The sequence below is a fragment of the Carassius carassius genome, chromosome 17 (genome assembly GCF_963082965.1).
Source record: "Carassius carassius chromosome 17, fCarCar2.1, whole genome shotgun sequence".
NCBI lineage: Eukaryota > Metazoa > Chordata > Actinopteri > Cypriniformes > Cyprinidae > Carassius > Carassius carassius.
The window spans coordinates 21,594,790-21,611,841 of record NC_081771.1 but is presented as its reverse complement, the minus strand read 5'-3'; the positions used below and the strand labels follow the sequence as shown (position 1 = coordinate 21,611,841).

At 43.3% G+C, this 17,052-nt stretch overlaps 1 protein-coding gene across 1 annotated transcript; it reads left to right on the top strand.

The window, feature by feature from the left end:
- Nucleotides 1–14,072: 14,072 nt before the first annotated feature.
- On the top strand, nucleotides 14,073–16,794 carry LOC132091006 (B-cadherin-like). The gene is made up of 7 exons (XM_059497795.1): nucleotides 14,073–14,083; nucleotides 14,289–14,434; nucleotides 14,510–14,734; nucleotides 14,835–15,050; nucleotides 15,786–15,916; nucleotides 16,366–16,503; nucleotides 16,588–16,794. Exons 1-7 carry the CDS (start codon nucleotides 14,073–14,075, stop codon nucleotides 16,792–16,794), a joined length of 1,074 nt encoding a protein of 357 aa, XP_059353778.1.
- The last annotated feature ends 258 nt before the right edge of the window (nucleotides 16,795–17,052 follow it).

Sequence of the window (17,052 nt, the reverse complement as noted above, 5' to 3'; positions counted from 1 at the left end):
TCATTCAAACTCATCTAATCTATCTTGCTAGAAACATGCTAAAATCAAGCTAATCATGCTAGCAACATGCTAGTCGCATGCTAGTCATGCTAGAAACATGCTAGCAACATGCTAATCATGTTAGGAACATGCTAGCGACATGCTAGCAAACATGCTAATCATGCTAGAAACATGCTAACAACATGCTAGTCGCATGCTAGTCATGCTAGAAAGATGCTAGCAAAATACTAATCATGCTAGAAACATGTTAGTCGCATGCTATTCATGCTAGAAACACGTTAGCAACATGCTAATCATGCTAAAATCATGCTAGCAACATGCAAGTCGCATGCTAATCATGCTAGAAACATGCTAGCGACATGCTAGCAACATGCTAATCATGCTAGCAACATGCTAGTTGCATGTTAATCATGTTAGAAACATGCTAATCATGCTAGCGACATGAGTAGTCACTTGCTAATTATGCTAGCGACATGCTAGATACCTTGCTAATCATGCTAAGTACATGCTAGTCACTTGCTAATCATGCTAGCAACATGCTAGCAACTTTGCTAATCATGCTAATGACATGGTAGTCACTTGCTTGTAATGCTAGCAATATGTTAATCACTGGTCGCGTCCGAAATCGCATACTTCCATACTATATAGTAGGCGAAAAACAGTATGCGAAGCCAGTAGTATGTCCGAATTCTTAGTATTCGAAAAACAGTAGGCGAAATGTACCCGGATGGCCTACTACAGGGGTTGGCTACCTACGGCACGCGTGCCAACAGTGGCACGCAGAGGGATAATCGCTGGCACGCAAGCAATAAGGAAAACTGTATAATGACGTACAGTTTGATGTAATAACTTCTCATAGTCACACAGCCTGTTAGGAGCTACAAATACTATTAAAGTGTGAGAATTAACTTGCATGGATGCACGTGCAAACACTGCACATACTAGGTGCTTCAGATCAAAGCCTCGGTCTAACAGCACTCGTCAATGTCAAAATGACTGAGATGGCCAATCAGATCAAAGTAGGCGGGGTTTACTGTTCACAGAAGCAGAGCGCGAAGCGTCAGTTTAACGTTAAAGAGAGTGAGGTAAGATGAAGCTGCAAATCAATTAACATTAGTCAACTTTTAATAATACGTTTTACCATAGAAATGTTAAATGACCTTAAGCTATATCCAGTGATGAAAAATTTTCTGAAATATGGCCATTTTGAGAGAAAGAAAGTGGGGGGGGGGGGGGGGGGGGAATTGTCTCTCTCTGCAGACAATGAAGCGATTTTGCCCCTTTGTTGTTGAGAAATATAATGTAGCGATTCAGTATCGATTAATAAAAGTAGCGTGACAACACTCTGAATGCTACTTTTTGCACAGCACGATCTCAGATCTCTGTGTGCGAGTGGTGTGTGTTGTGTGTGTGTGTGTGTGTGCACGTTCATCAATTAAAGCAGTGCATTAACGTTGATTAAACGTTAAAAAAACTGTTTTTTATCGTATAATAAAAAATTGTGTATGTACCGTTTAAATACAGAATTATATCGGGGTGTTTGGGGTGGGGGGGCTGTGTTGGCACAGTGGTTAACCATAAAAATAAAAAATGGCACGTCATGCCGAAAAGGTTGCTGATCCCTGGCCTACTACTTCCGCCCGAATTCCGTAGTATGCATAGGATGGACACTACTCTATCCCATGAGGCCACGGGAGAGGACTCGTCATATTCATATTCAAAAATAACGGAAAATCGTGACGCCGCTGTTTTGAAGTGTAAGTACCTTATGGATAAACGCTGTTCATTGTGGTTAAAGTGTAACGTTACTTGTTAAACATAATCCAAGTAAACGACTGACTTGTTAAAGTTTTACACATTGTAAACTGATGAGACTATTTTGTAAATTGAGTTTAAAAATATGTTTAATAATCATTATCGATCAGAGGCTGTGCCTCAGCTTGTTAAGGCTGCTTTCTACAGACGGCTCGTTAAGTAATTTAATGAGATAAAGTAAAAAAAAAATTTACGAGTTAATTTACATTTTACTAGTGTTGATAAAAATTGTTGGATAACTTAACTTAACTTAATAGGTGCCTCAGTTTGATCATAAATCATCAGTAATGTGTAAATCCTGTTCCGATGTTACAGAGACTGATGAAACCCTACTCACTGGAAAGCATAATTCAGTAAGTATATAAATTAAATTTAATCTTAACTACACACACTCTTTACATGTATTTATGTTAGGATCATTACTGATTTATGCTATATATATATGTATATATGTGTGTGTATATTGTCTATAATGTATATATTATGTATGTATTTATGTATATATTGTGATGTGTGTATATATATGTGTGTGTGTGTTTCTGTGTATATTTCGATAATGTATTTATGTGTATATATGTACATAAAATCAGGCTGTCATTCTGTTCACAGATGTAGCTGCTGTTATTCTGAGGTAGAAAATTAAAAGCTAAATTTATATTTAGTAAAGGATTTACAAGCTGTCAACGAAGGCATGATCTGAATTGTTAATTCAAACGACGTAAAAACGCAGACGAAAGCGGTAAGAATAACGAAAAACATCACCGATTTTATATCATGTTCGCTCAGTAGATTGGGCTCTTTAAATTTACGCGCTGTTGTGACGACATATGTCACGTGACAATGTCAACATGGCGGATGTAGTACGTCCGAATTCCATTCATACTACCCACATTCATACTATATAGAACGTACTTTTCTAACGGTCGAGTAGTACGTTCAAATTCAAATGTAGTACCCAGTACGCAGTATGCGATTTCGGACGCAGCTACTGTCTTTTTTAACTTCTTAAACTTTTAAATCTTTTTAAACTTTTTTAAACTTTTCACATTTTCAAACTTTCCAAACTTTCTAAACTTTTCAAACTTTCTGGTCAGGCTTTCTCAAGCCAACTTAAAGTTTGTCTTGACAAACGTTTTTTATCTAGTTATTCTTCTTCTTCTTATTCTTCTGACCCAAAATTTTGCAACTCTAACTACAAACTCTAAACTCGGGTGAGTCGGGTCAGACTTTCAGACTGTTTTGACTTGGTGTGCTATATCATTTCAGACTGATTTGACTTTCAGTTTTCTTTTCAATTAATATAAAAAATCATAAAAACCCCATAGACTTACATTGCAGAGAGCTCAAATTGAGCCAAGACTACGGTGGCCCATTAGTGCACAAGCCAAAAATTCAAATCTAAACTCCCTGAAGCCCTAGACTCAATTAAACAACCATTCTATGTCTATCTATCAATCTATCAATCTATTTATCTATCTATCTATCTATCTATCTATCTATCTATCTATCTATCTATCTATCTATCTATCTATCTATCTATCTATCCATCTATCCATCTAGCTATCCATCTATCTATCTGTCTGTCTGTCTGTCTGTCTGTCTTTCTGTCTGTCTATCGGTCTATCTGACTGTTTCTATCTATCTATCTATCTATCTATCTATCTATCTATCTACCTATCTATCTATCTGACTGTTTCTATCTATCTATCCTAGCAACATGCTATTGTTCGAAACATGCTAGTCGAATGCTAATCATGCTAGAAAACATGTTAACGACATGCTAGTCGCATGCTAGTCATGCTAGAAAGATGATAGCAACATGCTAGTCGCATGTTAGTCATGCTAGAAACCATGCTAGAAATCTACTTAACTAAGTTAAGTAAAAATAAAAAAACGAATAAGTACCTGTAACTTGATCTGTTAAATTTTATTGAGTAAATTTAAATTAAATAATATTAAATTAATGCATTTAGAAGACACTTTTATCCAAAGCGACTTACAGTGCATTCAATTTAACAATTTTCACCTATCATGTGTTCCCAGGGAATCAAACCCCCAACCTTGCGTTTGCTAATGCAATGTTCTGCCACTTGAGCTACAGGAACACTTCAAGATCTTGTGAAAAATAAGTGAAAATTTCACTTACAAATCTGATATAATTAAGTAAAATCAGTTGTTCTTTTAAATATTTTGGAAAAGTAATTTGGAAAAGTTTACACTAATAAAAAACCTGAAAAAGAGATTCTAGAAATTTCTAAATGTATTTATTTTAACAAGAACTACAACTGACTTCAGACACAGCCTTAGATAAAATAAACTGAAATAAAATACATTAAATCTACCCCACAAACAGCATCACCAGCTCCACTTATTAATAACCAGACTGAATTTATTTCTGTCAGACGTCTACAGAAGATCTTATTGAGAATGAACTAAGGCAGTGATCCTCAAATCTGGCTCGCGAGAGCCACTTTCCTGCAGAGTTTAGCTCTAACCCTAATCAAACCCACCTGAGTTTGTTAATCAGTGTCTTCAGGATCGTTAGAAAATCACAGGTAGGTTTGTTTGATTAGGGTTGTAGCTTAACTCTGCAGGAAAGTGGATCTCGCGAGCCAGATTTGAGAATCACCGAACTAAGGTTTAGATATTGATTTATTGTTTCATTTGAAGTAACTGTTACATCCTAGGACGTATGTCATTGTTGCTGTTAATACTGTGTGTTAACTCCATATGTAACTGTGCTTCATTAATGCCTGACATCCTGTTGGGAGTTGTAGTTTTTGCTGGTTTTGCTCTGTTCCTCCCTGTCCTCTCGCAGAAGACCTAATTGATGTCACCTGTTCCTCGTCAGAGCTGTGGAGAGGAGCTTGTATTTAAACAGAGGGAACGGACACAACACCAGAGAGAGTTTGGCTTGTCTGTTTTCCCAGTTGGTGGTTTAAGCAGGGGTGCTGCTTTAAGAAAGCCTGTTGTATTTGATTGCTATTGTGTGATCAGGGCCTGTAGTGTATCTTCAAGACAGCCTGTTGTACTGGCTGTAGTGATTAGAAATTTGTTTCTTTTTTTTTTCTTCTGCCTGCAGATGCAGTAAGGAGGTGGGTGCCACTTTTATTTTATCAACGTATGCTTTTCTCCTGGTTTTGTGGAACAGTGAGGAAGTCAGGGAAGAGACATGTTGTTGATTTTGATGTTTTCTTTGCTAGGTAAGTTAGATTACTTTGTTTCAGTTAGCATCCCCTTTTTTTTTTGTTATTTTGGCCTTAACCCCCTCCTGAAGCTACAAGCGTCTTATTCTTTCTTTTTGAATTATCCATATTGTTTAACCTCTAATTTCCCCTTACCTTTAATGTTGTACAAAGACTTCACATTGTAAATAAAATCTTGAAGAGTTTCCATGAGTGTGAGTGCTGGGATTACAGATAGTCAACTCTCTCTCACTATTTTGTTTGCAGGTTCACCGACAAAATTGTTAATTTTTCTTAAATAGCATATGTTACTCCCCTTGTCACCCCTAGACACAGAGGGGGACGTAACATAACCATGTTAGAGATCAGTGTTTGCTTTAGTTGGGCTCTTGACCCTTAACTTCTGTTTTAGTGTTTTCTCTGGGTGTTATAACGTACTCCGTTACTAACGTAACCTCGGTTCTCTCTAGAAGAGGGAACGAGTACTGCGTCTTAGCTAAGACGCTACGGGAAAAGTCTCTTTTCACGATACACTGAAGCAAAAAATTAGCCTTAATTTTGAATTATTGTAAATTACATTTGCAGCAGCACACAGCCATAGGCGAGACGGCTCGCTCGCTCATTGGCTGCTCTGCGGCAACTGCACAAGCCTATCGAGTGCACGCTCGCGCCCTCCATGCTACTTCCCGCCGAAACGGGTGTGGCCTAGCCCTATAAAGGGAGCTCGAAAAGGCTGACTCACCTGATTTATTTCATCGCCGAAGCAAACCAGAGTGAATCGTGAACCCTCCGTCCGTCCCATATCTAGCAGCGTCCGTAGACGCGGCAAAATGACATCACATAATCAAGGCAAGGCCTGACCAATGTGGTAATGTGGGTCTTACGCAATACTGCCCATATAACAGTCGGCAGCGCATAGCGCTTGCGATCTCAGAGTTCCAATCAGGACCCTGATTCAACTATACCGACAACAGCTTTGCTTGCAAGGCGGGAACCTCCAGGTTATAGAACCTGATAAATGTAGACGGCGAGGCCCATCCTGCCGCCATACATATATCCTGTAAGGAAATCGCACTAGACCACGCCCACAACGAGGCGACGCCAGTCTGTCTGAAGACAGCAGAGCGAGACACATAAGCTCTTAAAGCCCTAACGGGGCAAAGAAGACTTGAGTCTCCATCCTCTTCTGACACCGACAGGGCAGACAGGGAAATAACCTGAGCCCGAAACGGTGTGTTGAGGGATTTCGGCAAATAAACGTGCCTAGGTTTGAGTATGACCCTTGAGTCATTAGGCCCAAACTCCAAGCACGTCGGGCTCACCGAGAGCGCGTGCAGGTCACCCACACGCTTCACTGAAGCGAGAGCAAACAAGAACACTGTCTTGAATGACAGATGTTTGAGGCTAATCGTTCGGAAAGGCTCGAAAGGGGAACCTTTCATGGCCACCAAAACCATCGAGAGGTCCCATACAGGGACTGACGGAGGTCTGGGAGGATTCAGCCTCCTAGCTCCTCTAAGGAAGCGGATGACCAAATCGTTCCTTCCTATTGACTGACCGAGCGTTGTCTCAGAAAACGCTGCGATAGCCGCCACGTAAACTTTGAGCGTGGAGGGGGCTCTGCCCTTATCCAACAGCTCCTGTAGGAAGGAGAGAACCTTCGTCACCTCACAACTAAGGGGTGAACGTCCCCGAGCTGTGCACCAGCTGGAGAATACTGACCACTTCGAGGCATATAGCCGTCGAGTCGACGGAGCTCTAGCCTGAGTGATAGTATTTAGCACTCCCACTGAGAGATCAGCGGGTAACCGTTGAACGCCCACACATGGAGGGACCACAACTCCGGTTGAGGGTGCCAAATCAAGCCCCTGGCCTGCGAGAGGAGGTCCCTCCGCAACGGCACTGGCCACGGGGCAGTGTCTGCTAACTGCATCAAATCTGGAAACCATGGTTGGTTCTTCCAAAGTGGTACTACAAGCAGTACTGAGCATCTTGTTTCCCTCACCCGTTCTATCACCTGCGGAAGGAGGGAGACAGGGGGAAAAGCATAGAGCGGGCAGCACGGCCACCTTTGTGACAGCGCGCTTTCGTTCTTGGAAAAGAACGCGGGGCAGTGAGTTTTCGTGGGACGCGAAGAGGTCCACTTCCGCCCTGCCAAATCTCTCCCACAGCAGCTGGACAGTCTGTGAGTGTAGAGACCATTCGCCCGTGGGAACATTGCCTCTGGACAGTCTGTCTGGAGCCAGATTCTGTAGCCCGGGCACATGAACTGCTCTCAGCGAGCGCAAGTTGCGCTGAGCCCAAACCAGGAGGCGTTCTGCCAACCTGTACAGGTTTCGGGACCTGAGACCGCCCTGGCGATTTATGTAGGACACCACAGACATGTTGTCCGAACGGACTAAGACGTAGTGGCCCTTGATTCGGGGCAAAAGCGCGTCAGCGCGTTCTCTACTGCGAGGATTTCCAGACAGTTGATATGTTGGAGCTTTTCCCGTTCTGACCACAGACCAAAGAACGGTCTGCCCTCGAGCAGCGCTCCCCATCCCGAAGTGGAGGCGTCCGTCGACACCATTTTCACTTTCGAGGAAGTCCCCAGGCTTACACCTGATTGGTACCAGTCGTTCGCTGTCCAGGGTTTCAAGGCTGTAACACAGCTCTGATTGACCTTGAGACGCAACTGACCGGATATCCACGCTCTGCGCGGTACTCGCGCTTTCAGCCAGAACTGCAAGGGGCGCATGCGGAGCAGGCCCAACTGAAGAACTGGAGATGCTGAGGCCATGAGACCTAGCATCTTCTGAAATTCTCTGAGTGAGAAGGTCGCGCCGCAGTGGAGAGAGCTCGCTTAGCGCTGAATGCCCAACGCGCGCTGTGGCGACAGCCGCGCCGTCATGGAGCGTGAGTCCAGAGCTATACCCAAAAAGTATCGTCTGACTGGGGTTCAGCAAACTCTTTGTCCAGTTGACACTGAGACCGAGTTTCTCGAGGTGATCAAGTAAAATGAGACCCCCGTCTTTCTTGGGCACTAGAAAATATCTGCTGTACAGCCCCCCTTCACTTTGAGCTTGAGATATAGGCTCCACAGCCCCTTTGCTCAACAGTTTTGATATTTCGGTCTGAAGTAGGTGTGCTACTTCTGTTTTGACTGTAGTTTCGACGTGCGCTAAAAAGCGCGGAGTGCGTCGAAAAAACTGTAGCGAGTAGCCTCTCTTTATAATGTCTAGCACCCAATCCGAAACCCTGGAAGCGCTGACCATGCATCTGCATGAATGGCTAAGGGTTGGATGCGAAGCGCGCTTTGTTGGCTGGGCAACGGCAGCGCTTCGATGTGCTGTAACATGGGCGTTATGCCTGTGACATTTGAGGCGGGGAGCGCGCTGATCACAGCGGGCAGATTGCTCTTCCTCGACCCCGCCACGGTGCTTAACCGAGTGAGGGAGGGCTGAGCGGGTAGTGTGGGACTCGTGCTGTCTGTGAGTAACTGTGGGCTGTAAGCGTGCACATTTACTGCTTTCGACTCGCTGTCTGCCTGGGCAGAACGCACGTGCACGGGTTTCGTTTTTACAGAAACCACACGCCTTGTGTGACATGGTGTTTGTGGCCACTGAGGAGTGGGCACGTTTACTATGTAGTGCGCGTGATCGACCTGAGTCGCTCTTATGGGCGCGAGCCCTGTGTGAAGGGCTGTGCTTATATGTGGAGATGGGCACTGAGCAGTGGGCATCGTCACTACATTTATAGCACCATCGGCCGTGGCCGGGACACCAGAAATTACACTCTTTTCGGGAAATATCTGGGTAGCCGTGTTAACGGCTTTTGTGTGCAGGCAAGCAGGCAACTGTACAGGCTTGTGCGTTGCAGAAAACGCTGAGACAGTCACAATTCCTGGAACTGAAACAGCTGTGCGCTTGGGTGAGAGCTCGGCCACAGCGGAACTCATACACCGGCGCTTTCCTAGGAGTGCTAGGATGACCTCGGTGCTTCCGGCCTCACCGTAATCCTCTGCCGTGGTCCCCGCGGCGCGGGGCGACGGCTGGTAGAGCGAGAACGGGGTCTCGAGCTGCGTTGCTGACGCTGTTACGATGAAGCAGCAGGAGGCGGGGGCCGTGGCTGAGAGCTTTGCGGGGCCGGTCTAGCACGACTCACTGCAGAACCGGAGCGCTTCGGGAGGAAGTGCTTGAAAGCTTGCGACGCTTTCTGGTCCTCGACGAATCTCTCAACAAACTCGTTGACAGACGATCCGAAGAGGCCGGCGGGAGTCAGCGGGGCGTCGAGGAACGCAGTGCGCTCAGACTCTGCCATGTCTGATAGCGTCAGCCATAGATGCCTCTCAGCCACAGTAGCGGAAGACATAACTCGTCCAATGGCCTGTGCAGCGGACTTAGTAGCGCGGAGAGAGAGTTCCAAAGCACTCCTCAAATCCGTGAAACAGATAGCTTCAGTTCCCATCTCATCCAGCTTACGGAGGAGATCACCCTGGCAAATCTGCAGCGTGGCCATGGTGTGTAACACAGACGCAGCCTGCCCAGCACCAGAAAAGATCCGCGCGAGCAGAGATGATGTAATCCGGCAGGCTTTCGATGGCAACACCGCTTTCGTCCGATGTCCAGCAGAGGGCGGGCAAAGGTGCGTCGCTATCGCCTGTTCCACCGGCGGAAGTGACTGGTAGCCTCTGTTTTTACCATCATCCAGTGCGGAGAATGCTGGCGAAACAGACGAACGAGTTCGCGCTGAGTATGGAGCGTTCCAAGCTTTCGCCACCTTTTCATGAAGCTCAGGAAGAAACGGGGCGGGCTTTGAGCTAGGAGAAGTACGCTCATCCGGAAGAAAGCTACCATCCAGCCGGGAACGAGAGGGGGGCGCTGGTGCAGACCACTCGAGGCCGAGGCTCGTCGCGGCCAGCGTGAGCACTCGCATCAGCTCCTTCTCGATATCAGCCCGTCTGCTGGGCTTCTGAGCAGAAGGCGCGAGATACCCGAAGCTCGTCCAACCCTCACTGCCCGAAGCTAGCAGAGAGCACGTGTCCTCTTCCCCCGCCGCGGCCCTGAGATCCACTTCCTCGGAAGACACGGCAGCAGATAGCGGGGGAGGCCGGTGAAGCAGGGAGAACCGACGAGCTCTGTTGAGCTGGAGACGGTTCCAGAATTCGCTGGGAGCGGCGCTTTTTACGGCGCTGTGGCGCAGCGGAGGAGGCAGGCTCGGAGAAGAATGCCAGGCGAGTCCTCAGAGTCACCATCGGCAGTAGCTCGCAGTGAGGGCAGCCTCCGTCAGCGAGCGCGAGCGCTGCATGATCCTCACCCAGGCAGGAGACACAGATGACGTGACAGTCTCCTTCGCTGAGCGGGGCTCTGCACGAGCCGCACGAGGGCATCTTTAAAAAGACACAGCTCTTTTACGTGTGTGTGTCGCAGGGCGAACACACACGAGGATATAAAAAGGATATAGGCGCCGGAACGCGCAGCAGGAACGGCAGTGGAAGGCGGCGTAGGCCAGCAGCTTCAGGAATGGCTCGTCCCGCTGAGATGCTATCTGACGACGCTTGCTTTCTCTCGTGATCCAACGATGCGTGAGCTTCACTGAAGAGATGAAAAATCAGATGAGTCAGCCTTTTCGAGCTCCCTTTATAGGGCTAGGCCACACCCGTTTCGGCGTGCGCCCTCATTAGTCTGCTGTTGCATCAGCCTGCGCTTGATTTTTATTTGAGCTCAGAGGGAGTGTCAGCCACATTAAAAAAGTTAACAGCTTAAGTCATTTGTGGATTAATGCGTATTAGAGATGCGAACCGTTTAAAACGATTCAGTTTGATTTGGTGAACTGAATGATTCGTTTCGCAAACCGGATATCCAGACTGCTTTGTTTTGAACTCTCTCTCACAACAGACACGGAAGAGAAGACAATGCTGAATAAAGTCGTCGTTTTTGCTATTTTTGTACCAAAATGTATTTTCGATGCTTCAAAAAATTCTTGCCGTAACCCGACCGACCCTGTCAATTTAGGACCGACTAATTGCTTTTAGTCCGACCGACTTGCCAAATGTAAATTTGCGTTAAGACCGACCAATTTTTTTTTTTACTCTTTTAAACAACTAATACAAAAGCAATAAAATACTATTAATTATATTTAAGTATTGTAAATATATACATTTCCTAAGCCTACATACAAACGAAGGCTATTTTCCTTAATTAAAAAAAAAAAACTGTGATGTCATCTATGTTTACACGGATGTCACACTGCCTGTGCGTTCGCTTCGTCTCATACTCTCATTCACTGTCAGAGTCAACGGTTCGCGCTTGGTAATGATGGCTGCGGCTGCAGTTAGGGCTGTCGCGTTTAATAAATTTCCCCTGCGGTTATTATGGGTGGCTCAGTAGCGCGATATGTGGATTTCAGGTTTCGCAAAGGCTTCAGCTACTCCTAACTGTCGGCAGGGGACGGTCTCAGCTGTTCATTTTGATGTTCCGCGACCTGATGCTTCAGCAGCTGCGCTGGATGACAGGGGACCAGGGGCGTCGGACTGGGGGTAAAACCAGTACTGATTACCAGGGCCCCAAAGGAAAAGAGGGCCCTTGAAAAGTCTGGAATATATATTTTCAAGGAGGGGGGGTTGGGGGGGGCCAATAGGACTGCCTATGCACAGGGCCCGGGATCTTGTGCAGCACCCCTGCAGGGGACACTCTAAAACGCTTACCATCAAAAACGCTTAACATGGCTTGTACTAATAGATGTATTGCCGCGTCACAGGAACCTTTTTGCAGCAAATTTTGCATATCGGCTCATCTATATTGCCTGGCTCGCCCTTTTCATTGGGTTGAAAGCCGAAATGTTCCCAAACTGGGAAAATTACAGTCATTAATTACAGTCTTGTTAATTAATTGAAAGATATAAAATATCACCATCAATTTTGTACTGCCAAATATCGTTATACATGCCCTAAATACAATAAAAGATGTTTTGAAACATGTTATTTACAAATTACTGACATGCAAGGAAAAAATACCTCTTATAACAATTTAAAATACTGTTACAGTTAAAGTTGAACATTGTGTTATCTGTGTTTGTCTGTGATGCCATTTCTTCCACATTGTGCTTATGTAATATTTGTATAAACATTCTAATATAGACTTACTGATGAAAAAAGTCAGTAATATAATTTATCGCAATTGATTTCTGGGACAATATGTTGCACCAAAAAGTATATATATCGTGACAGGCCTAAGAATGATATGAGCAAACTATTCTTTTATTGTTTTAACATAGATGGTGCTTGCTGCCTTAAAAGAGAAATCAAAAGGAGATTAAATTCTTGAAGAGTACAAGGCCACCGATACTTTGTCAAATGAAATGAGAAGAGCGCTTGTTAACATACTGGTGGGGCACATGACAGCGAGGTGTTGGGTAAGCTACATTTTCACATTTAAGATAATTGACTGTAATATGTGTTTTTTTTTTCAGCTAATGATTAAGACAGAGACCTAAATCTATAATCTAAATGTAAGACTGTTTTTTTTTTGTATGCATAGCTGTCACTTACCGTATTTTTTCATAGTTTGGCTGGTCCTGCGACTTATAGTAAGGTGCGACTTATTTATCTAAATTAATTTGACATGAACCAAGAGAAAACATTACCGTCTACAGCCGCGAGATGGCACACTATGCTGCTCAGTGCTCCTGTAGTCTACACTGAAAACAACTGAAAACTGTAAACTGAAATATATTTACTTAAAGACAACTGAGAAAGACTGAATGCAAACAAAATACCCCCAAAAAGAAAATCCTATTCTGCAGATTACAAACTGCAGGTGGTAAAATATGTAGCCGAAAACGGTAATCGAGGTTACAGGAGCACGGAGCAGCATTGAGTGCCCTCTCGTCGCTGTAGACGGTAATTTTTTCTCTTGGTTCTAAATAAATGTGACTTATAGTCCAGTGCGACTTATGTTTTTTTCCTTGTCATGATGTATTTTTGGATTGATGCGATTTATAGTCCGAAAAACATGGTACGTGCTGTCCCATCCCATATATGTACCTTTTATTTTTGGTAGGAGGATTCCAACCCAGAAGCAGAGAGAGCAGTATGCCATTGGAATTGTGTCTTTGTTTCCGTCATTGAAAGACCTATTTTCCAAGAAGGGATATGTAAGACTTTTCCATAAAATTATCAAATGTTTTTACTTGAAGGAATTGATTGATAAGTGGAATCTTTATCGCTAAAGTTCACATGATCTTATGTGACTGTCATTTCACCTGCTATAGATTTAGATGTATGAATGTAAAATGGTCCTGTTTTCCCCCCAACATTTACAGGAGCACTTTTATGATGCAGCAAGTGGAAGTGGTTATCTTGCTTGGCGTTTAAAAACCGTTCAAAGAAACAACTCTCGTCACACTGAAAGAAAGAATAAGCCTAGCTCTGAAAAAGGAGGTCCAAACATCAGGAGAGACATTAGCTTAGAACATCAGCTTGAGGGAGATGCTCTTGTGGAGGCCATTTCACTTCTTGCTCATACAGGAGTTGAAGAAACCATTTTTGAAAAGATGAGACCGACATTTCGCTATCGCCAGGAACTTGTTCACAATGCTGATACAACAACAAATATTCTAAAAACCTTTCCAAGGTTTCTAGACACCAAAGGATTAGTAAGTAATATTTAAAATGATTGAATGTTGCTTTAAGTGCATGTGTAAGTGTCTAATGCTGATAAATATTTTCAAGGTGAACCAAGATTTTGTTCTTCTGTTCGATTTTGAACACATCCTCAAAGCTCTTGGAAAGGTGGGATGGAACCTTTAAGCCAAAAATCATTCAAGAAGCAAGTGTATTGTGATTGACAACACTTGGCGCCAGGTCAAAAACTAGCTAGCCATAGTCACCTGCGAGCTTCAGTGTAAATATAATGTCAAAATCAAATCAATTTGAGCGCTATTTAAAACCAGATTATTGTAACCACTCTAAGCTTGTCTTTCTTGGGAAGGCTAGCGTGTCTCCAGCATGGTGATAACACTCATTTCTTTCTCTATTGGAGCTCAACCAGGTCTCGTCCCATTCAAAAAAATAAATGTGTTGTAGTCCAAATGAGTCATTTGTAGTAGTTTTTTAAAAATTATTTCTGTTAAATAAAATATCCCTCTGGAGTTTGATCTTTGTAACTTTGCAGATGTTTTTTATGCTCAAACAGCAACATTACAGACTAACAAAAGTTGAAAAAGTGAAAAAGCATAATAGGATCCCTTTAAACTTCACATTTTTAAATCTCCATATGAGGTCAAACCAGTTTTTGTTTCTTCTAGGTATAAAATGGGCAATGATCCTGCTGACTGGCTCAGTGTGTCTCCAGAGACTGGAGTGATTAAAGTCAGAACCCTTATGGATAGAGAATCTGCTTATGTCAAAGATGGAAAATACAGAGCTATCATTTTTGCTGTGGATGATGACGGTAATTTGTGTTTCTAGGTAGAAGGCATTCATGCAGCATATACTTTTTTTTCTAATATTTTTGACTTGTGTGCAGCAAAATCTCCAGCAACTGGCACAGGAACTATGATAATTGAATTGGAAGATGTAAATGACAACGCTCCTGTTATTAATGAAAGGAATATAACAGTTTGCAACCGTGGATCAGCCCCAGTTCTTCTCTCTTTAAAGGACAAAGATGGACCTCCTCATGCTGCACCCTTTATCGTTGAGACCCAAGGAGAAACCAGTAAAAACTGGTCCACCTCAGTGAATGACACATGTGAGTGGTTTCTAAGAAATTAAACTAACTGTTTCACATTAACATTTCTGGCTGGTTGGTAGTGGCTACATGTCTAAATATTATAATGTTCCCATTTTAGCATCAGGTGTTTTTCTGCATCTTAAGTCTCAATTGGAGCAGGGAGCATACAATGTAGTCCTGAGAGTGTTTGATCAACATAAACTGTATCAGGACAGCTCCATTCAAGCAACTGTATGTGACTGCTTAGGAGATCAAGTCCAGTGTACTGACAAACGGTTAGCAGAGATGTCATCTGGAGTTCTTGGGATCCTGGGAGGAATCTTGGCTTTGCTGTGTATGTAGTTTCTCTCATGCATTATGAGTCCTAACACTTGGCAATCAAATTAAATGAGGCTAAAGAAATTTATTGTTGCTGGTTTACTAGGTTGTCATACTCAATGCAGTGGGCATACAGCAAATTTATGCTCTGTATACTGATAATTTTACAATCGTAGTTGGTCTTCCAGGTGTTGTGTACATATTAGGGTGGCCATATTCGCCGTTCATATGGGATACGTCCTGGCCATGATTGTAATATTGCCTAAAGCATCCAAAGCATTTTGACCAATAACATGCAGGTATTGAACACAATCAACCAATCATGGGGCTGCACGTGAGAAGGTGAGACCTACAGGGAATGATCAAAGTGATGCAAATATGTACACGTTTGTTAAGTCGTTTGACTTGAAGAGTAGCTGCGCACTGATCAAAAATGACACCAAAGTAGGTGCGAGAGTGATTCAAAAGCATAAGGAGCCATCTCCTCTGCTCTCTATAGCTCTCATGAATGTCACACAATGATCGACCTGCACATTGCAAACAACCTTAACCTGGCTATTTTAAGGAATAATAAAATCCTGGCAGGGACGTGTCCCATATGAATGACGCATATGGCCACCATAGTGCATATAGACAGTTGCTGTATATAAACTATACTGCAGAAATTGACTTTTCAGTTTAATTCCTTACTACTACTCAATTTTAATGTTTGCTAATATTCCAGTAAGTTTTGTCGTTTCTTGTACCACAGTGCTCGTTTGTCTTCATTTTTTTTTACTGAGGAAGAAATGCGGTACCAAAAAAGAACCATTTCATCCTGAAGGTGATGGAAGAGACAATATCTACTATTATGATGTGGAAGGTGGTGGAGAAGATGATCAGGTGGTTTTAACTTGAATAAATTTATCAGTTTGTTATGGCTGAATTCAAAGTGTTTGGTTAAATTTAAAACAAAATATTGACAGTCAAGCAACCTGTTATTTGATGCTACTTTATAAAAAAAAAAAAAAAAAAAAAAAGAAGATATTTCAGTCAAATCCTGCCTGCAGTGTTTTAAGTATCATGTACAGATCTGTCTTTTTCTTGACATCTTTTTGCAATATAAGCATTTTTTAAGCTTTGTGAAATTCAGTGATGTTATCAACTCAGTTCAGTTTAAATAGTATCTGTGCAATGAAGTCAACAATATCGCTGTAAATGAATTGTCCCCAACTAAGCAAGCAAGAGGCGACAGCGCCAAGAAACCCAAACTCCATTAGTGACAATACCTCGATGTAGTAGTTGGTTTTCTTCTTTGCTGTTCGTCCACATCTTACACCCTTTCTGCACAGGGTTATGATCTGAGGGTGTTGCATCTTGCTTTGGACAACAGACCTGAACTGTTCCGAAATGGTGTGGCACCCACTTTACTGCCAGCACCTCAGTATAGGCCTCGACCAGCCATTGGGATTGGGATGTTCATTGATGATGTAAGGGAAATGCTTAAAGTCTGTGTTTGTTATATCTTTTTATAACAAGGCGTAAATATTGGAATAAACAACTTTGTACCACAGAATCTGAAGGCTGCGGATAACGACTCAACAGCAACCCTCCATGACTCCCTCCTGAAGTTTAACTATGAAGGAGGAGGCTCAGATGCAGGTTCACTCAGCTCCCTCAACTCTTACAGCTCAGGACACGACCTAAACTACGACTTCCTCAATGAGTGGGGTCCACGCTTTAAAAAGCTGGCAAACATGTTTGGAGGAGTAGAGGATTAAGGACCCCCCCACCCCCGAGCTGCGGCGCAAGAGGCACGTTGATGGTTCATAAGTGCATAAATGCTAGAATTCACTTCATTGCCTGGTTATTTGCATACTATGTTCAAATACGTTTTATATGTTTAAAGTTGGGACTGGAATAATAGCACCATTCATGAATCAGCATAAACACAAAAATAATTTGCTTTGAAGTGTTTTCTTTTCATGGGAGCAGGTTTTTTTTTTTTTGTCTGTCTTCATCCTCTTTAAATGAAGCTC

Coding starts and splice junctions, on each gene's coding strand:
- LOC132091006 (XM_059497795.1), top strand. Junction 14,735..14,834: donor CACCTCAGTGAATGACACAT/GTGAGTGGTTTC, acceptor TTCCCATTTTAG/CATCAGGTGTTTTTCTGCAT. Junction 15,917..16,365: donor GTGGTGGAGAAGATGATCAG/GTGGTTTTAACT, acceptor CTTTCTGCACAG/GGTTATGATCTGAGGGTGTT.